This window comes from Hyperoodon ampullatus (assembly GCF_949752795.1).
Source record: "Hyperoodon ampullatus genome assembly, chromosome: 10".
Classification (NCBI taxonomy): domain Eukaryota; kingdom Metazoa; phylum Chordata; class Mammalia; order Artiodactyla; family Ziphiidae; genus Hyperoodon; species Hyperoodon ampullatus.
In genome coordinates, this window is record NC_136923.1 from 82,928,548 (window position 1) to 82,949,742 (window position 21,195).

The window sequence follows — 21,195 nt, forward strand, 5'->3', positions numbered from 1 at the left end:
ATCTTGCAACCACTTGACATCCATCTCAGTTCCCTTTTCTGTCCCTAGATCCTGCATCTGGGCCTATACCTACCCCAGTTACTAAGACAGGTACAGGTGGTGGGTACCAGGGATTAAGGTGTAAGGATATTCTTCTCATTAGTTTATGGGAAGTAGAATATATTATATAACTGAACTTGAGCCCCATGCCTCCACCAGCAACCTTTCCCTGAATGAGCACACATCTCGCAACTCTTTTTTTTCAATTCCCGTTTATTTTTGGCTCTTGGGGCAATGTCATCTTTTCAATATGAAAAAAAGCAAGTTCAACACAATAGAAATCTGAAGTGTAGAATAGGACAAAACCAAGGGTAGGGGGGAAGGCAGTAGCAAAAGTAAGAGATGAGGTGTTGCCAAAAGATGGAGGGTGTCCTGTCCCCTCTCTGGGGAATGACATTTAGGTGGTAGCACATAGCTTTCCGTATAGGTACAGAAGGGCTGATAGTCATTTTTTTCCGTAAGAAAAGACAGGGCTGCGGAGGGGCTTTCTGGAGGCTTAGAGACTAGTCTCCCTTGCTCCTCTTGACCCCCTTTTCTGACCAGGGGAAAGGAAGGAATCCAACATTACGAAGGAGGTAAAGTGGAAGAGGGAAGGATCCCCCCCTTGACAGGGTGGTAGCCAGAACCTTACAAAGGAAATAGCTCAGGACAGAGCTTGGTGGGAGATTGAAAATGGAGATAATACTGTTAACACCTCCCCAGAAGCTGAGAGGAGCAGAGAGATACCTGGAAACTAGGACTTCAATAGCCTGGATGCCCCTCTCCAAAACCCCACCTTCCCAGTAGGGACTTCTACCTGCTGCTTCGTTTCTTTTCCCCTGGGCTACCACATGGGCCTAGGATGGTGGTCATCTATCCGGGTTATCAGCACATGGTTCTGAATGGGATTTGATGAGACCCAGCTTCTTGAGAGTTTATCTTGAAAACAGAGAGGGAAATGTTAACTGGACAGATGGGAGGAGTGGGCACCAGAGGAAATACAGGGTCACCCAGAATGGCAGAAATCTAGGTTCCCCAGAGTGGAAAGAGAGAGGAGACATTCAACAAACAACAGATATTTATTGAGCGCCTATTATGTGCCAGGCACTGTTCTAGAACCCCCCCCCCAAAAAAGAAAAAAAAAAGACACAGGCAGAAAACGCAAATTCTGAGGGAGAGGAAAGGGGCGGTTGAGGAAGAAGGCAGAGGGGACTGAGAAGCCTGAGGTGATGGGGACTCGGCCTTAGGCCTCCTCTTCGGCCTCCTCACCGAAATCCTCCTCCTCTTCTGCGGTGGCATCCTGGTACTGCTGGTACTCGGAGACGAGGTCGTTCATGTTGCTCTCAGCTTCGGTGAACTCCATCTCGTCCATGCCCTCACCTGTGTACCAGTGGAGGAAGGCCTTCCGGCGGAACATGGCAGTGAACTGCTCTGAGATGCGCTTGAACAGCTCCTGGATGGCTGTGCTGTTTCCAATGAAGGTGACCGCCATCTTGAGGCCACGGGGCGGGATGTCGCAGACGGCCGTCTTGACGTTGTTGGGGATCCACTCCACGAAGTAGCTGCTGTTCTTGTTCTGCACGTTGAGCATCTGCTCGTCCACCTCCTTCATGGACATCCGCCCACGGAAGACAGCAGCCACGGTGAGGTACCGGCCATGGCGGGGGTCACAGGCTGCCATCATGTTCTTGGCATCGAAGACCTGCTGGGTGAGCTCAGGCACAGTGAGGGCCCGATACTGCTGGCTTCCACGGCTGGTGAGAGGGGCAAAGCCAGGCATGAAGAAGTGGAGACGTGGGAAGGGCACCATGTTGACCGCCAGCTTGCGGAGGTCAGCATTGAGCTGGCCAGGGAAGCGGAGGCAGGTGGTGACACCACTCATGGTGGCCGAGACGAGGTGGTTCAGGTCCCCGTAGGTTGGCGTGGTCAGCTTGAGGGTGCGGAAGCAGATGTCGTAAAGGGCCTCGTTGTCAATGCAGTAGGTCTCATCAGTGTTCTCCACCAGCTGATGGACGGAGAGGGTGGCATTGTAGGGCTCAACCACAGTGTCGGACACTTTGGGGGAGGGCACCACACTGAAGGTGTTCATGATGCGGTCAGGATACTCTTCACGGATCTTGCTGATGAGCAAGGTGCCCATTCCAGAGCCTGTGCCCCCGCCCAGTGAGTGGGTCAGCTGGAAGCCCTGCAGGCAGTCACAGCTCTCGGCCTCCTTCCGAACCACATCCAGGACTGAGTCGACCAGCTCGGCCCCCTCTGTATAGTGGCCCTTGGCCCAGTTGTTGCCTGCCCCAGACTGACCTGCAATGGGGTCAGAAGGCAAGCTTGGTTAGTAAAGTGTGGAAGATACATGGCCACATTTCTACCTTTCAACTTCTGCAGTAACGCCAGTGGATGTATCTTCTCTCCCCACCCTGTGGTACACCTGTCACCCCCGCACAATTTACTATTTAAAGCAGTCACTACCTCTATCCTCCATTAGATTTCAAAACACAGCCCTGTATAAGTTCTTCAGTACAATCATTTCCTCTCTTGCTGCACCCCAAATAACTTGAATAAGTATCTACTATTGTCTGTGTAACTCACCAAAAACAAAGTTGTCTGGTCTGAAGATCTGACCAAAAGGCCCTGAGCGAACAGAGTCCATGGTCCCGGGTTCTAGATCCACCAAGATAGCACGAGGAACATATTTGCCACCTACAGGGAATAAAGTAGCGTTGTAAAAACTGACAGACATAGAGGTAAATATTTTGGGGCTGGGAGGCAGCTGGGGACCCAAACTTGTGATTCCAGGCACTGCCACCAGGTGGCAGCAGAGCCACTTTTAAGGCCCGATGGGGGAAATGGAAGAAAGGCCTCCAAACGGAGCGAATGGATTCATTCAACATTCAAAGGGGATAAAGGGTTTCCCAGGGAGGCAGAGACCCGAGAAGTGGGAGTGATGGGACCCGTGATTCACGGCCTCCTGCCCTCACCTGTGGCTTCATTGTAGTACACGGAGATGCGGTCCAGCTGCAGGTCGCTATCCCCATGATAGGTGCCGGTGGGGTCGATGCCATGTTCATCACTGATCACCTCCCAGAACTGGCGGGGGAGAGCAACGGGTACTCAACAGCTCAGGTTCCAGCCAATTATACGCCCTCTACCGCCATTTTAATTCCAGATACGCCTGTGGCGGGCCCTCCCCTAGGGCCTGGCATTCCTTCTGCCTGCCACACCCTTCCCCTGAACACCTGCACACGCGGGAAAACTGCAGCTTTCACTGCTTGGGATGTGAGATGCTGTGGAAGGTCCCGGCGATCGTAGGCACCGAGGTGGGTAGATGGAGGCGGCCGACTTGCTCGGAGAAGCGCACCTCCCCGCCCCCCCTTCGCAGGGCACAAAGAGCTGGGGGCCGGAGAAAGGAGCCACTGCCGCAGGCGCCCACCCCGCCCGGCACGTGACCGCGGCGCAGGCGCGTGCGAGCCGCCGACAAAGGGAGGTGCCGCCCGTGGGCGGGGCCGAAGCGCGAATTCCGCGCGGTAAGGGCGGGACTTGGCTCGGGCTCGCGCGCCCCCAGCGGGCTGGCCCGGCCGCATTGTCCCAGCGCGCCAGGGCGCCCGGGTCCCGCCCTTCTGCTCTAACGTAGCAGCCGCGCTTCCTCCCCGCCCCTCCCCCGCTACACTGTAACCGCGCGCAAAGGAAAAAAAAAACCTCCCCCTTGGCCTCGGAATTTTATTTCTTCTCTAGCTTTTAATTTTAACCCCCTTGCTTTAAATGAGGTTTTTCTTCCTTTGTCCTACTCTTTGGCCCTGAGGAGCCCTTTTAAAGAAAGCACTCCCCCTTTCCCCTCACTCTTTCTCCATATCTGTTCACGCCCTAAAAGGGTCTCTCGGTTAAGGGCAAATGAAAGAAACTGAAATTAGTCCAGCACATATTAGCCTTCCATGCATGAAAAACTGGGGGACCGCCCCTTGGGGACCGCGGGTGTCCGGGGACACCTGACCTTTTGTAAAGGATATCGCGTAGTGCAGCCCACCCTGGCGCATCGCGTCCCCCACATTTGAATCTGACCTCTCTGCAGCTGCCCGCCAGCCTCGCCCCTTCCCCCTCCGGCTTAGCCCTCCGAAGCCCCGCCAAAGGGGATGCACATGGGGAAAACCTCATCTCGCTTTGTCTCGGGCCGTTTCCGCATCTCCCTCGCTCCCCGGTCCTCGGACCGTTAGCAGATGCCCTTTTTAAGTAAAATTTTACAGAAACTCGGTTTTCCCGCCCCCTAAACCTGAAGGGTGCTTTTAACAGCTTCCCCAAAATAAGCCTGCCAAGAAAAATTCCCCATTTTTCAAAAGCAAATCCCAGCTTTGCATAATACAAACGTGTATTATATATACATACAACTTTTAAGGGGCAAAGCCTGACTAAGAATGGAGGATGCGAATGTCCCAGAGCCATTAGTCATAATTTACCTGGATTTTTTTCTTCTCAAAAATAAATATAGTCAAAAGAGGTTAAAAATCCTTACCTTGGCACCGATCTGATTGCCACACTGACCGGCCTGGATGTGCACGATTTCCCTCATTTTAAAAATTTATTGTAATCTTTTTGCTCGCCTCACAAGTGTGTACGGGGCAAGAAAATGATATGTAATTAGTTTTTCTCTGCTGCTGGTCGCAGGCTGGAAGGATGGGACGGGGCCCGGAGGCTGGAGCAGCGAGGTCCGAACTCGGCGGCAGGAAGGTTCTGAGAGGGAGAAAGAAGAGGGGAGGGCACGGGAGGAAAGGCGGGCAGGGCGGGGCGCGCGTGCGCGGGGGCCGGGAGGCGGGAGAACGCGCCCCGCGAGGTGGTGGGGAGACAAAGCCTCATCGAGGCTGGCCCTGATTAGTCCGTGCTGGTCATGTATCAGACGTCCATTGGTCCCTGCTCGGCAGGACGAGCGCAGTCCTCCCTGGGAGTTGTAGTCCTCTATTGTTGTCCACGCTGCAAAATGAAAGAACAAATGGGTGGGTACTGGGTATGGGGGGTTTGGTTTGGGAGTTTTTAATGAAAAATGACCTTGCGCAAGGGTTCCTTCCTCTATGCCTGACTTTTCTGGTATAAAAAGAGAGTAGTTTACGGATACAGAAATTGGGAACCCGGGGGTGCCAGGCGTTGGAAGGTGGAGTGGGGGCACGCCCTGAAAGCTCCCCGCTGCGGTAGCTCTTGGGAAGACAGGACTGCTTAGCTCAGCGAAAACTGGGGAGAAATGCGGCATCCTGATCTGCTATCTAACAGCTGGTCCTTTGGTGACCCAAGGCATGAACTTCAGTAAGCTGCTGCTCCCCCAGATACCTCAGGAAGAAGGAGGGGATTGCCCTCCTGCTATTTCCTTGGGAGTTTTCTAATGATAACGTTTAGAAACAAAATTGCAGCAAGGGCTTTTCAAGATAGAGAAGTAATTGTGTGAAGGGTATGTTCAAGAATAAGTTGAATGGTTTAGAGAAGTTGATATGCCAGAAGTGTCTGTCCATGTGGGGAGTCTGGGCCTTAGAGCAGCGTTTAACACACGATTGTCCAGCGGAGAACTATGGGGTGAGATACCTGATAGAATTTCAGTGTCTTCCAGCCTGCCTCTCTAGACACTGATGAAGTCAGTGTTTTTTCAGTTCACTGATTTCACTGACTAGGTGGCTGACCATTGCAACCTTCCAGGAGCCTCAGGATTGAAATAAAAGGCGTAGGGAGGTGATGGGGAAGAAACTGGATGAGCTGAAGTCTGAGTGGCATGTTTCATCTCGGGGATTAATTCAACTTGAGAGATACTAAGTGTCCACCAAACCAGGAGCTAGGGATACAAAAATGATTAAGAAGTAGCTCACTGTTCTTCAGGATCTTGCAATTTCGTGAGAAGTGTATAAACAATAATTGAGTGTGGTAAGCACTGTGATAAAGGACATGTTATATCAAGGTCATCATTGTTAATTCACATTGGATTCAACACACACTTCTCAGTCGTTTTATAAATAAAAGAACATCAAGTTGTGTAAGACCCGTCTACCCACTTAAAATAGAATGTTCATGTTTTAGGGCATGATCACAATGAAAGTAATTACATATTTTGTGGTAGTGAAGAGAGTTCAGGATTTACAGTTAGGGAACTGGTTTCAATTTGTCTCCACCTTACATTAGTTGTAGGCAAGTTATCGGCAGAGCTCCGATTCTTTCTATAAAACCTATTTCTGCCTATTGTAGACAGAATGAAGTGAGATAAGAATGCAAAAGTTCTTCCTAAATTGTTCATGTCAAATTATTATTCTTGTCTTAGTATGACATTTAATGAAATAAATGATATTTATCATCCTTGAACCCTTCAAAGACCTCGGTCAGCCTTCAAGATAGTGAACGAAACAGTTCTGTTTGCCTAGGAATCTTTACTCTTGGAGAATGACCTCAAAATGTCCATCAGGAATGTATTCTGAGAGGAAATGACATGACTTCAAGACGAGCTAACTCATAAGAAAATGAACTTCCATTGCAATGAGCCCTCAAGCGCCACGCCTACGGGATATTTTCCAAACTGCAGCCTTCAGCCACGACTGCAACCCGCAACCCATTTTCATTTCTCATGAGTCAGCGGACACCATGTCTGGGAGGACCGCGGAAGGACGCTCTGGCCGCACTAGATGCTTGGGGCGACGACTATGGTAAGCCCCTCTATCCGTCGCTGGCGGCCAGACTCTGTGGTCGCGATTTGGAAATCTGCGCGGGAAGTGGGCGGTGCGGTGAAGCGTCAGTGGGTTGTCCTTTGGAGCTGCCCAATCGAGGTGCGCTATTCTGTGCGCCTTCGGCGGCCTCTGATTACAGCCTCAGCCAACTGATCTCAGCCTCCCTGGAGAAGCCGCCCCTTTGAGGGATAAGAGGGCGGGGACAGGGCGGGGCTCTGGCTGTGCCTCCGAGTTGGCGGCTTGCTTTGTCGGCGTGCAGCCGGGCTGTGAAAGACAGCGGCAGGAGCCAATCAGCGAATCGCCCCCCGCCCCGCTCAGGCACTCGCGCCACCCCGGTCGCGGCCGTTACTGGTGGCGCGCGCGGGGACTGAAAGTAGGTGAGTTCTGGGGGGCCTCGCCCACGGCTCCCCGGGTGCCATCTTGGTTTTCCCCGGTGGGCGGGAGGGGCGTGCCTTGGGTACGACTGGGCGGAGGATACTTGGAAATTTGCTTCTCGGATTATAATACTCATCCTTACCTGACGCCCCTCCCTGACCTTAGGTATGAAGACACAGGGAGACGTTGGGCTAGGAGGGAACCCGTGGGATGGAGGGGGATCAAAGGTGGTGGCCCATGGATTGGAGACGAGGGTCATGGGCACCAGCTGAGTTCGCCAGTCATAAGAGCGGAGTTAACACTATCTCCATGGAGGTGTCCTACTTTCCCAACCTGTCAACAGTTTCCGTTTAGAGTAGCGTCTTTCATACTGTTTTGAGTTTTCATCTTATTTGTTCTTTAATCAGGAGGGCAGAGTTAATTTTACTTTTGGTTCAGGAATGTATCCCGAATACTTACAGCGGTACCAGGTGCGCAATAACTGTTGAATGAATATGATGGACCCTTGGGGAAAAGACACAGTTCTTCTGCCTGGTCCAGTTCTCGGGGGGTGTGAGGCAGAAATGGAATGTAATAGTTACACTATGGTGAGAACTATCAGGATAAGTACAAGTCCACCAACCACTGTGAAACACTTAGGAACATGGGGAACACCAGAAAGCAGAGAAGACTCCAGGCAAGGCTTTGCTGAGGAAGTAACATTTGAACTGAATTATAAAGGATGGGTAGGATTTGGACCAGAAAACTATGAGCAGAGGGCTAAGGAGCTGGCTAAGGCCTGCAGATGAGAGGGAGCAATGTGTTCATAGACTGGGGAGAAGGTCCATGTGGCTGAATCATAGGCTTGGGTGAGGTGCGGGTGGGACATACATTTGAGGATATGAGGTTCTGATTGTGGAGGGTCTTGCTAAGGAGTTTAGATTTTATTTTATCCTATGGGCATGGAAATCCATCAAAGAATGTTAAGCAGAGGAGAGACAAATTCCTTAATCCATCTGTATTGCAGTTTCTTTATCTGAGAAATAGAAAGTAATAATAAGGAATTCCCTGGCGGTCCAGTGGTTAGGACTCCGTGCTTCCACTGCAGGGGCCAGGGGTTCGATCCCTGGTCGGGGAACTAAGATCCCACATGCCATGCTGTGTGTCCAAAAGGAAAACAACCAAAAAAAAAAAGTAATAATAGTTTACAGGGTTCTTGTGATAATTAAATAAGTCAGTGAATATAAAGCAATTAGAGCAGTGCTTGACACCTACGAAGCCTCTCTTTTGGCTGTTATGATTTTTTGCAGTTTAGTCTGATCACACTGAGATGATCTGATAAAGTGTAAAAAGCATGGGCTTTGCAGCCAGAAGCACATTTATTCCTACCCTTTTCACTTACCTGCTATGTTATCCTGATTGAATATTTTTAGCCTTAGTGTCCTAAATGCCTGCCTCATGGCTAGTATGCCTGATACATAGTTGATGTTTGGCAAAAGTTATCCCAATAGTGGATAGTGAAATCAATTTAATGGATTGCAAATTGGCGTTTAAAGAATGGAGAAGAGAAAAAGACAGAATGACAACTATTAGTGTGTTGTATAAAGGCTTAACATTGTTTCTCAAAATATTTGTCTATAAATAAGCATGTGGGGTTTTTTTGCTTTTTGGTTTTTTTAAGATTTATTTATTAATTATTATTTATTTATTTTTGGCTGTGCCGAGTCTTAGTTGCAGCACGCGGGATCTTCGTTGAGGCATGCGGGATCTTTCATTGCGGTGCGGGGGCTTCTCTCTAGTTGTAGTGTGCGGGTTTTCTCTTCTCTAGTTGTGGCGCGCAGGCTCCAGGGCACGTGGGCTCTGTAGTTTGTGGCACGCAGTCTCTCTAGTTGAGGCGTCCGAGCTTAGTAGTTGTGGCACACGGGTGTAGTTACCCCGCGACGTGTGGGATCTTAGTTCCCTGATCAGGGATCGAACCTGAGTCCCCTGCATTGGGAGGCAGATTCTTTACCACTGGACCACCAGGGAAGTTCCAAGCATGTGTTTTTATATATATTTCTGTACTGGGGACTCTATAATATTTATTTCTTATTCTGTATCATGGTCAAAGATATTTCTTAAATGCTTCAGAAGAATAACAACAGAATGATTGGCAGAAAGGGAAGCATCAGCCTCCATAGCTATCCAGGTTTACAGCAGTTAGCAGTCTCCTCTCTGAGGCTGTGTGTGTGACCCACTGAAAGAGGTGATAATAATGTGTTTTTTTCTCAGATCATGGAAGACACCCAGGTTATTAACTGGGAAGTTGAAGAAGAGGAGGAGGTTGAAGAGAGACCCAGTGAATCTTTGGGGTGTAGCTTGGAGCCCCTTGGGCGACTGCGTATCTTCAGTAGTTCCTATGGACCAGAAAAAGGTCAGGGGTTATTGGGTGCTGAAGTACTGGTATAGGCCTCTTATTTCTGTGGGGAGGTAATTGGAGGGTTGCAAGCTTAGATATGCATCTGGGAGATCTGAAAAAAGGTTTTACTGGGAATGGAGAAGAGGGGGCTGATTGATCTGATTGCTCCAGGCAAGTGCCCTTTACTCACTGGGGGTGATTTTACTTTGGTAGGAGAAGATGAAGGGATTCAGATAAAAATCCAGTGAGGTCTGGAAATGGGTGGTGGTGATGTTTTGCACAACAATGTGAATGCACTTAACGTCACTGAACTGTACACTGAAAAGTTGGCTGAATGGTAAATTTTATGTATATTTTACCACAATAGAAAATAATCCAGTGTGGATGGATGGGATATTGATTATGAATAATGCATTGCATATATTCTTTATTAGCTAGTTATCCTGGGGCCTTTTATTTTTCTAGTGCATGGAGGGACCTTGAGTGAGTAGTGAGGTACTTAACAGGAACATTCTCCTAATAGCAGGTCAGGACTCTGGCCTTGGAACCCATCTGCCTCTCTAATTCTTAGATTTCCCACTATACCTCGGGAAGAATGTGGTAGGCCGAATGCCTGATTGCTCTGTGGCCCTGCCCTATTCATCTATCTCCAAACAACATGCGGTGATTGAAATCTTGGCCTGGGACAAGGCGCCTGTCCTCCGGGATTGTGGGAGCCTCAATGGTACTCAAATCCTGAGGCCTCCTAAGGTCCTGGGCCCTGGGATGAGTCATCGTTTGAGGGACCGGGAGTTGATTCTCTTTGCTGACTTGCCCTGCCAGTACCATCGCTTGGATGTCCCCCTGCCCTTTGTCTTCTGGGGCCCTCTAACTGTAGAGGAGACACCCAGGGTACAGGGAGGAACTCAACCCCACAGGCTTCTGTTGGCTGAGGACTCAGAGGAAGAAGTAGGTAAGTTTGTGTATTGGGAGGGCGGGTGAGGAGATGGGGATTGTGAGTGTAAAACTGTCAACTTACTCCTTTCTACAACTGACAGATTCTCTTTCTGAAAAGTGTGTGGTGAAAGGACCAAGGACCTCCTTTTTGGCAACAGTAGTTCCAGAGAGGTGAGTGCCAAAGGACCAGACACCTGAGTCTTCAAAAGGAGGAGGAATCAGGGGCTGGAGGATCCATCTCTACGAGAACTTATTACCATGAAAGTCCGGGCTGGGGAACTACACATACTCGTTCAATTAACTGAATTTTTATTGAGCACCTCTGATGTGCCAAGTAGAAAACTAACTGCTGGAGATAGAAAAGAAAACACTACCTCATGTCTGCCCTCAAGGAGCTCCTAGTTGAGTGGGGTATCCCTTTTGGGGAAATAGATTCTATAGACTTTCTCTTCTCTTCCCTTCACAGCGATGAAGAGGGACCTTCCTCTGCCCTGGATGGTCCTGGGCCACCTTTTGCCTTCAACTTGAACAGTGACACAGATGAGGAAGAAAGTCAGCAACCAGGAGCAGGGGAGGGCTCCTCAGCTGCCAGAAGAGTCACCACTGCAGAGACAGAACAGCCTAAACCTGTCACAACTGAAATCCAGCTTGAAAAGGATCAGTGTTCAGTGAAGGAGAAGAACAATGACACGAAAGTTGAGAGGAAGGCGAGGAGTGGGGTGGTTCCAGTTGGAGTGATTCTGGAGAGGAGCCAGCCTGCTGGGGAAGACAGTGACACAGATGTGGATGAGGAGAGCGGGCCTCTGAGAAGGCTCACTTGGGTCCATCTGGAAAGGGCCCAGCCTTGTGGCTTCATAGACAGTGATACTGATATGGAAGAAGAGAGGATCCCTGCGACCCCAGCTGTAGTTCCTGTGAGGAAGAGGCACATCTTCCATGAAGTTGGTACAGAGAGTCCTCGGGTACCTGGCATGGCACATCGGCAGGAGAGCCCGGCTGGTAGTGATACAGATATAGAGGAGGGGGAGGCCCCCCTGACCGTCCCTCTGGACAGAAGCCGAGCCTCCGTCGTGATCGATAGCAATACAGATGACAAGGAAAAAGTCTCAGCAGCGCTCACGCTGGCACATCTAAGAGAGAGCCGGGCCGTCGCGTGGAACAGAGATCCAGATGCAGAAGACGATAGGGCCCAACCAGTGGCCCTTCTGGAGCGAAGCCAAGCCTCTGCTGGGAGAGACAGTGACACAGACGTGAAGGAAAAAGGGCTCCCAGTGGAGAAGACAGGAACTGTTCCCAGGGGTCACACGGGCAAGGCATATTCAGAAAAGAGTCAACCTCCTCTCAGGGACAGTGATACAGAGGTGACGGAAGAGAAGAGCTCACCGGGGTTCCACCTGGAGAGAAGCCAAGCCTCTGCCACAGTGCATGTCAACACACAAGTGGTGGAGGAAGTCCCACCAGGGCCAGCTGTTATACTTCTGGAGAAGCATCAAGTACCTGTAGCATGGACACATCAGACAGATGTGAAAGCTGAAGGAGGCCCAGCAAAGCTGCCTGTGGTGTATCTAGAAGAAGCCCGGCCTCCTCTAGCTGGGGACTGTGACCCAAATGCGGAGGAGAACACATCCTTAGCAGCTTCAGCAGTGGCAGATGTAAGAAAGAGCCAGCTTCAGGCAGAAGAAGATACTGGGACAGAGTGCGCTGTAGCCGTTCTTGGACAGGGCAGAGCTTTTATGGCTGGGGCCCAGGGTGGGTCACCCACAGCCCAAGTGGAGCAGGACCTTCTCCCTGTCTCAAGGAATAACATAGCAGATCTGGTGGCGGACATAGGCACTCCAGGGGAACCCACCCAGCCACAGAGTGGGGGGGCCCAGACGCCCACAGAAAGGGAGAGAGGACCACATGTGGATAGGACCATGGACTCTGGAGACAACCACGATGGTTAGTGCTGGCCTTTCTTCCTCCCTTAACCCCTGCAATAAAGAATGCTTCTAGGGTATCTTAGTTCATTTGAGCTGCTATAACAAAATACCATAGACTGGGTAGCTTATAAACAACAGAAGTTTATTTTTCACAGTTCTAAAGCCTGGGAAGTCCAAGATACCAGCAGATTCAGTGTCTGGTGAGACCCCGCTTCCTTCTTCATAGGCAGCCATCTTCTCACTATATCCTCACATGGCAGAAGGGCCCAAGGAAGCTCTCTGGAGTCTCTTTTCTGAGGGCACTGATCCCATTCACACGGGCTCCACCCTCATGACCTAATCACCTCCCAGAAGCCCCACCTCCTAATACCCTCACATTGGAAATTAGGTTTCAGTGTAAGAATTCTGGGGGAGACACAGAGATTCAGTCTATTGCATGGGGTTGGGGCTGAGGAGAGAATAGTAGAGAAAAAGGAAGGAGTTAAGGGTCAGCTGTGATTTTTTAATTATCCTATATTCCTCCCCCACCAGATTCTGAAGATCTGGACCTACAAGCTACCCAGTGCTTTGTGGAGAGAGAGAATCAGAGCCTGGAAGGTGAGGACATCTGTGTCATGTGGATACTGGTACAAACAGGAGCTTGGAGATCAGACTGGTAGTCCTTGAAGTGTGTGAAAGCTGGGACGGTCAGGGTGGGAAACTAAGAATGGGACCCTGGAGTCCTGTGGAGCAGTGCTCAGGCCATGCTTTCTTGTGCAACAGTCCCCAGCATGGAGGATGAACCCACCCAGGCCTTCCTGTTTACTCTGCCCCAAGAGCCTGGCCCTTCCCGTTGCAGCTTCCAGGCCACAGGTATAAGAAACTCCCCTCCTCTGTGTCCCTAACTTGGCATCCTTATTTTCCTCCCTACACGTTTCTTTTATATTCCTTGACATTTTGCTGATGTTCCTCCATCTCATCAGAAAAAAAATGCCATATTAAGTCAGACCCATAGAGCAACTAGTCTAGCATAAGTTTTTAAGAGGCTACTGAGAGAGCTTTTATATGAAGGTTTGGGCTTACTTTTTGAGACAAATGTTAAATGTTATGACTATCTTCCTTACTCCCAGCTTTCCTTTAATAACCCATTTAAATTTATTATGCATGAATTTGTCTTCATCTTTTCTCAAGCTATTACCTTTTCAACCTACATTCCTCTCTCTCTCTCTCTCTCTCTCTCTCTCTCTCGCTCACTCTGCTTTCAGGTTCCCTGGATGAGCCATGGGAGGTCTTGGCTACACAGCCATTCTGTCCGAGAGAGTCTGAAGCTTCTGAGACCCAGCCCATTGCCACCCACATTGAAGCCCATGCATCTTGCCCCTCTCCACCTATGGCAGCACCACAAGAGCAACATCCAGAGTGTCCAGTTCATGCAGAGCCACTGGGGATTCAAGGCAGAGGGATACAGACTGTGGAGGAAGACATGGGTACACCAAGAGAAACAGCAGGGAGGGTGACCCCTGAGAGAGGGCCATTGGAGAAGGAAACTGAGAAACTGCCCTTGGAAGGAGAGAGGGAAGATGTGATGGGAGAGGAAGAATCAACCAGGGGGATACAGGACAGAGAACAAAAACAGGTGTTAGCTAGAGATACTCAGAAGCAAGAGTCTGACAAAAAAGTAAAAAGTGCAAGTACTGAAAGGGATATGGAGAGTTTGAAGGTAGAAATTGAGACAGCCAAGGAAATACAAGAGAAAGAGAGAGAAAAGCAGACTCTTACAAGAGAAATATTTGACAGAGAAGCAGAGAAACCAGTAGCAGAGAGAGAGTATGAGGCAGGTGGGTTACAAGGGAAGGTACCCAAAGTGATGCTGGACAGAGGCCCACAGACAGGGGAGACAGAGGCGGGGGGCCAGGACCAGAAAGGCCAGGCCTCAGGTTCGACACCAGAGCCTGGAGCGTGGGCGGGAGACCTTCAGGGACTTGCTTCAGACCCCATAGCTTCTGGGAGCCAGTCAGGTGGAGAAAGGGGCGCCCCAGTGAGCCCCGGGAGGCAGCAGAGAGGTAAGTGAAGGTAGAGGGGAACCTAAGGTGGTACACAGACCTCATGATAATCAACCCCTAAGTGACTGACTGCTTAGACCTCAGCTACTTGTCTTTCCCTTCTGTCTAGGCTACTTGAATTGCAAGATGCCACCTGCTGAGAAGGCTTCCAGGGTGAGAGCTGCTTTCTGTACCCACCTCCCCACTCCACAGGTCATCTCTGCATCTCCTCCGCTGCCCCTTCCCCTGACCTTGCTTTCGTCTACTCCTTTCCCCATATGTTCAACTTTTCTTCCATTTTCACTGCTCCTTAGTTGGCTTCTTAGTTGGATCCTTAGTTGGCTCCTTAGTTGGCTTCTATCCGTTTACCTTGACACCTGTTGTTTTCCATAGCTGTTCCCCAAGTTCTGTCTCCCCCTCCCTGACTCAGAAAGCTCCTTTTTTCAAGTCCCTTCCCTCTTTCTCCTAACTGTCCTCTTTATTAGCATCATCCATATATGGAGAATACGATACTGGCATTTTGGGGAGAGGTCTTTGGGAAAGAGGAAATTCCCAGTCTAATGGAACAGACAGAAAGAGAAATGCCATGAGTACACTCTATAAACAAGGATCAAGAACAGTATCCAAGTCCTGTCTCTCCTCTCTCTGTCTCTTCCTCCCTCACTGGCTTCCATTTCTCCCCAGGGTGATCAGGAATCCCCAGATGCTTGTCGGCCTCCTGCACTGCAGGAGGCTTCAGCGCCTCTCCAAAACCCCCTCACCTCTCAGAGCCAAAAACATCCTGCCCCTCAGTCCCTCCTTTTGCCCTCTCCACCTCCTTTAGAACCGCCCATTCCCAGGACCAGACAAAATGAGAGTCAGGAAGCTCTGGAGACTCCCTTTTCCTCAGAGCTGGACTCTCTCCACCCAAAACCCAAAGTCAAGCCCCAAGGGTCCTCTCCAGTTTCTTCTGTACCCCTTGAGCCCCACCCTACCACCTCCACAGACCAGCTTGTCACCCCCAAGCCCACATCTCGGGCCACTCGGGGCAGGACACTTAGGTCCTCTGTCAAAACTCCTGAACAAAATGTCTCCACAGCCCCTGAGCTCCAGCCTTCTGCCCACACAGACCAGCCTGTCTCCCCCAAACCCACATCTCGGGCCACTCGGGGCAGGACACAGAGGGCTTCTGTCAAGACTCCCGAACCAGTTATCTCCACAGCCCCTGCGCCCCAGCCTTCCACTTCCACAGACCAGCCTGTCACCCCCAAACCCACATCTCTGGCCACTCGGGGCAGGACACTTAAGTCCTCTGTCAAAACCCCTGAACAAAATGTCTCCACAGCCCCTGAGCTCCAGGCTTCTGCCCACACAGACCAGCCTGTCACCCCCAAACCCACATCTCGGGCCACTCGGGGCAGGACACTTAAGTCCTCTGTCAAAACCCCTGAACAAAATGTCTCCACAGCCCCCGAGCTCCAGGCTTCTGCCCACACAGACCAGCCTGTCACCCCCAAACCCACATCTCGGGCCACTCGGGGCAGGACACTTAAGTCCTCTGTCAAAACCCCTGAACAAAATGTCTCCACAGTCCCTGAGCTCCAGGCTTCTGCCCACACAGACCAGCCTGTCACCCCCAAACCCACATCTCGGGCCACTCGGGGCAGGACACTTAAGTCCTCTGTCAAAACCCCTGAACAAAATGTCTCCACAGCCCCTGAGCTCCAGGCTTCTGCCCACACAGACCAGCCTGTCACCCCCAAACCCACATCTCGGGCCACTCGGGGCAGGACACAGAGGGCTTCTGTCAAGACTCCCGAACCAGTTATCTCCACAGCCCCTGCGCCCCAGGCTTCCACAGACCAGCTTGTCACCCCCAAACCCACATCTCGGGCCCCTCGGGGCAGGACACTTAGGTCCTCTGTCAAAACCCCTGAACGAAATGTCCCCACTGCCCACACAGACCAGCCTGTCACCCCCAAACCCACATCTCGGGCCCCTCAGGGCAGGACACTTAGTTCTTCTGCTAAGACCCCTGAACCAGTTGTCCCCATAACTCCTGAGCCCCAGCCTTCCACCTCTAAAGACCAGTCTCTCACCCCTGAGCCCACATCTCAGGCCACTCGGGGCAGGACACGTAGATCCTCTGTCAAGACATCCCAGCCAACTGAACCCACAGCTCCTGACCTTGAACCTTCACCCCCCACAGAGCAGCCTGCCACCCCCAAAGTCATAGCTCAGGGTGGTCAGAGCAGGACACTAAGGTCTTCTACAGTAAGTGCTGTGCCAGTTCCTACCACCCCTGAATCCCACTCTCCAGTCCCCACAGGACAGCCTATTCCCCCTGAGCCCATCCCTGAAACCAATTGCAGCGGGAGGCCAAGGGCCACTAGGAAACATGGGTCTCTCACAGCTCACGTTCATGAACCCTACTCTGCACCCTCCGAACCTAACTCCTGGTCCTCAAGGAACCAGAGACGAGGGGCAGTGAGAGCAGCCCAGTCCCTTAGCACCATTCCTGAGCCTGCCTTTGCCCAGCTTCCCGAGGCACCCACTCATGCTACCCAGATCCCAAAGGGGGAGGCAGCAGATAGATCTGGCTTCACCCCAGAGCCCCAGCCTGAGGCCTCTCAAAATCGCAAGAGGCCTTTAGCTACTGCGGACTCACCTCCACTTCAAAAACGGCTCCAAAGAGGAGAAGTTCCCCAGAAGACAGCATTCCTTAAGGAAGAAGAAGAAAATCCTGCAGCAAAGCTGAGGAAGGAAGAGGTGAGGAGGGGGCTGGAGTCACCTAGTTTGGAAAGAGCTTGGGGGCTTGGAGACTCCCACCAAGTTCTCTCTCAATCCCAGGATGTAGTGATTCCAGGACCAGGCAAGAGAAAGAGAACGCAGACAGAGGAGGAGCCCCAGGAAATACCGAGCCGCAGCCTGCGACGGACCAAACCTATCCAAGAGTCCACGGCCCCCAAAGTAGGAGAGAAGGGCCCTGGGGCTTTGTGGGAGATGGAGATGTGGTAGGACGGGAGGAGACCTAGGGGATTTGGGAGACGGGTGCCGATGGCGCTGGTTGCCGTAACAGCTTAGGCTAACCCCCTTCACAGGTGCTCTTCACAGGCGTAGTGGATGCTTATGGAGAGCGGGCAGTGCTGGCCCTGGGGGGCAGTCTGGCCAGCTCAGTGGCTGAGGCTTCCCACCTGGTGACGGATCGGATCCGCCGGACAGTCAAGTTCCTGTGTGCCCTGGGGCGGGGCATCCCCATCCTCTCCCTGGACTGGCTGCATCAGGTGAGAGGCCAGGAGATGATGACAGACCCGTAGAGATAGTGGCGGGAGAAGGTTGCTCACATGGGGCTCTAGAAAGCGGTGGGAGGAACGTGGGTACAGGAAGACGAGGTTAGTGAAGCAGAGGCTTAATTCTGAAAACATTTCGTGAGCTCCCTGTAAACACTAGACAGAAGAGCTGGGTGAAGGGCTGGGCTGAGCTTTGATACTGACTGTTACCGTCCTTAGTCCCGCAAGGCAGGTTGCTTCTTGCCCCCGGCTGAATATGTGGTGACTGATCCTGAGCAGGAGAAGAACTTTGGCTTCAGCCTTCGGGAGGCCCTGAGCCGGGCTCGGGAGCGAAGGCTGCTGGAGGTGAGAGGCCATCTTCTGCCCCACACTTCAGCTGTTGCCCAGCGGTCCACAGCCTCTCAGTGCATCGCCTACTGTCTCCACCATTCTCTTCCTCCTAGGGCTATGAGATTCACGTGACCCCAGGAGTCCAGCCACCACCACCTCAGATGGGAGAGATCATCAGCTGCTGTGGAGGCACCGTCCTACCCAGCATGCCCCGGTCCTATAAGGTAGGGGTGGTGTGTTCAGGATCTGGTGAGGTGGCAGTTAGAGAGGTGGCTGGAATGGGAACAGGTTAGGGGGAAAATGGAGGTACAGATGGGAATACGGAGTAGTGAGAGGCTGGGGGAAGACCTCTGGTATAGAGAGGGATAGAGAAGGAAGAGGACTGCTGATACCAAATGGACTTATTTTTATTTTTGTATTTACAATTTTTTGAAATATACACAAAGGGAGAGGGAATAATGTAGCGAACCTCCATATACCAATCACTCAGATTGAACAGGTTAATTTAGATTTTGCTGCATTTGCTCTATCCCTTTTTTTTTTTCCTTTTCTTTCATTTTCTTTGCTGAAATTTTTAAGGGAAACTGCAAAGGTCATTATTTTTTCCTACGTACTTAAAATATACATCTCTAAGAAATATGTACATTTCTTACATAATCACATGCCGTTATTGGTCAATAACAAAATTAACAGTTGTGTCCTGGTCACTTTGTCTTACTCCATTAATCAAATTTCTCGAGTCACCTGAAAATGTCTTTTTACAGTTCAAATCAGGACTCAAACAAGGTCCATGTGTCCCCACAATTGCGCTGTATCTCTTAATTTTCTTTTACTCTAGAGCATACACCCCAACCCACCTAGCCTTTTTCCTGCCATTGACTTCCTGCAGAATCTAGGTCACTTGTCCTTTAGAATGTTCCACAGTCTGGATTTTTCTGTTTGCTCCCTTGTTGTGTCATTTATCTTGTTTTTCTATCTTTTATATTTCCTATAAATCGTAGTTAACTTTAAAAGGTTGAACAAATTCAGGCTCAGCTTTTGTGGCAAGAGTTCTTCATAGACAGTGTGTGTCATATGGCTTCCCATCAGGAGGTACTGTTTTGGTGCTGCTAAGACTGATTAGTGGGTCCCGAACCTATTTCTAGGATTCTTTTTCACCCCTGACTTTCTGTTTTCTCTGTCTTTCTTCCAGCCTCAGAGAGTTGTGATCACATGTTCCCAGGACTTCCCTCGATGTGCCATTCCATTTCGGGTTGGGCTGCCCATCCTCTCACCTGAGTTCCTGCTCACAGGAGTACTAAAGCAGGAAGCCAAGCCAGAGGCCTTTGTCCTCTCCACTTTGGAAATGTCATCCACCTGAAAACCCCACCCCAGTATGCTTTTCCTCCCAGGCCAATATATAAAGTGTTAGAAATATTTGGAAGAAAGAACTTAGGGCTTTAGAAAGGATTGGGGTGTACTGATCTGATTTGTCTTGGAACATGGGTGGGGCCGAAAAGCTTGTTGGTAAACAAAGACAGGGAGATTGGGAGCCACAGATTTTCTTAAATGGCCATTGAAAGTTGGCCAATCCCACGCTCAGATATCTTAAGTTGCTGCTCATATTTAGCCGGACTGACATGCTTATTGCTCTATGGCACGCACAGTGTCCTGCTTCCTGTTTGGAAACCATTTGTTTCTCCTTTTCTTACTGGGATTCTTACTCATCCTGCAAAAGTTAGTGGAAACAATTTTAGTGTCCAGAACTTGAAAGAATGCTTGGAGTGAGTAAATTTGAGGGTGGAGTTACGGAATGCTACTAAAATATTTTCCCCTCTCCTTGCCCCATCTCATTAGAAGCATCCTTTAGCTTTGACGTTGAGCAAATCTCTGCCCCCTTTTTTTTTTTTCTGGTCTGCTTTTCCAGTATTTATTAAGTTAGCTTAGGTTTAACCTCTGTGATAAATAAATATTCACTATGTACCTTATGGTGTAGTACAGTTTTATTTTGTAAATTTTAGAAGTTGGTTGATTACAAGGATGTAGAGAAATTGGAACCCATCTACATTGCTCCTGGGAATGTAAAATGATTCATCCACTGTGATAAGCAGTTTGACAGTTTCTCAAAAAGTTAATTATAGAATTACCATATGACGCACCAATTCTACTCAGAGGTATATAGCCAAAAGAATTAAAACAGATGTTCAAACAAATACTTGTATACAAATGTTCATATCAACACTTTCACAAGAGCTGAAAGACGAAAACACCACAAATGTTCATCAGCAGATGAATGGATAAACAAGTTGTGGCATATCCATACAATGGAAGATTATTCAGCCATAAAAGGGGATGAGGTACTAATTGTGCTTCGGTGTTTTGAGGATGAATCTCAAAAGCATTATGCTAAGTAAAAGAAGCCAGACACAAAAGGTCACATTGTATGACTCCACCTGTAGGAAATACGCAGAATAGGTAAATCCATAGAGACAGTAGATGGTGGTTGCCAGGGCTGACAGGGAGAGAAAATGGGGAATGACCGCTTAATGGGTACAGGGTTTTATTTTGGGGTGAAGAGAAAATGCTTTGGAACTAGACAGAGGTGGTGGTTGCACACATTATGAATGTACTAAATGACACTGGACTGTTCTCTTTAAAGTGGTTAATTTCATGTTATGTGAATTTCACTTCAATTTAAAAAAATACTGATTAGTTTTGGGCACTTTTCTGCAGGTAAGTTATACTTAAGTTTGGAAAACTTTGGTGTAGTAGAAACAGCATGAGCTTTGCCAAACACTGTGCTGGCTTTTAGACATATCTAATCTCACAATATATATTAAGCATAGCCATAGTGGGTGTGGCACACAGTAGGACCCAGATAAATATTAGTCCCCTTGCACTGCTCAAAGCCTTGTAGTGTGTGAAGTTGCCTGTGTCCTTGAGGTCCACTGGATTCCTTACAGCACCTGCTGTCTCTATAGCCCCACTTAGCACTCATGTGCACACCCACTTCATGACTGGTACAATTTAAGTGCCCCAATTTAAATTTCTAGAGAAGAGAGGTCTTTTCTTACACTTCCAATGAATCCTACAGCTCATAGCACATTGTGTAATAAATGTCAGTCAGGATCCTAAGAGGAAACTATGGCACAGTCAAATTAGGATAATTTGGAGAGAGTTTAATGAAGTGAAAATTAGAAGTAGGCAGAGTGTAGAGAAATCACAAAGAATATTGCCAGTACCCACAGCTCTGCTGTGGCCACCTGTAAACCCAAAAGGTTGAGAGGA

At 49.8% G+C, this 21,195-nt stretch overlaps 2 protein-coding genes across 2 annotated transcripts; one reads left to right on the forward strand and one right to left on the reverse strand.

The window, feature by feature from the left end:
- Positions 1 to 1,078: 1,078 nt before the first annotated feature.
- TUBB (tubulin beta class I) lies at positions 1,079 to 3,090 on the reverse strand. The gene is made up of 3 exons (XM_079713224.1): positions 2,994 to 3,090; positions 2,605 to 2,715; positions 1,079 to 2,319 (listed from the first exon to the last, which is right to left on the reverse strand). The coding sequence occupies exons 2-3, from the start codon at positions 2,663 to 2,665 to the stop codon at positions 1,262 to 1,264; spliced, it is 1,119 nt and encodes a 372-aa protein (XP_079569350.1). The 5' UTR covers positions 2,666 to 2,715; positions 2,994 to 3,090; the 3' UTR covers positions 1,079 to 1,261.
- Positions 3,091 to 9,323: 6,233 nt separating this feature from the next.
- MDC1 (mediator of DNA damage checkpoint 1) lies at positions 9,324 to 19,887 on the forward strand. Its single transcript, XM_079713205.1, has 14 exons — positions 9,324 to 9,465; positions 10,022 to 10,402; positions 10,488 to 10,557; positions 10,853 to 12,327; positions 12,840 to 12,905; positions 13,071 to 13,160; positions 13,553 to 14,350; positions 14,460 to 14,503; positions 15,014 to 17,077; positions 17,159 to 17,278; positions 17,410 to 17,592; positions 17,818 to 17,943; positions 18,042 to 18,152; positions 19,121 to 19,887. Exons 1-14 carry the CDS (start codon positions 9,327 to 9,329, stop codon positions 19,286 to 19,288), a joined length of 5,835 nt encoding a protein of 1,944 aa, XP_079569331.1. The 5' UTR covers positions 9,324 to 9,326; the 3' UTR covers positions 19,289 to 19,887.
- The last annotated feature ends 1,308 nt before the right edge of the window (positions 19,888 to 21,195 follow it).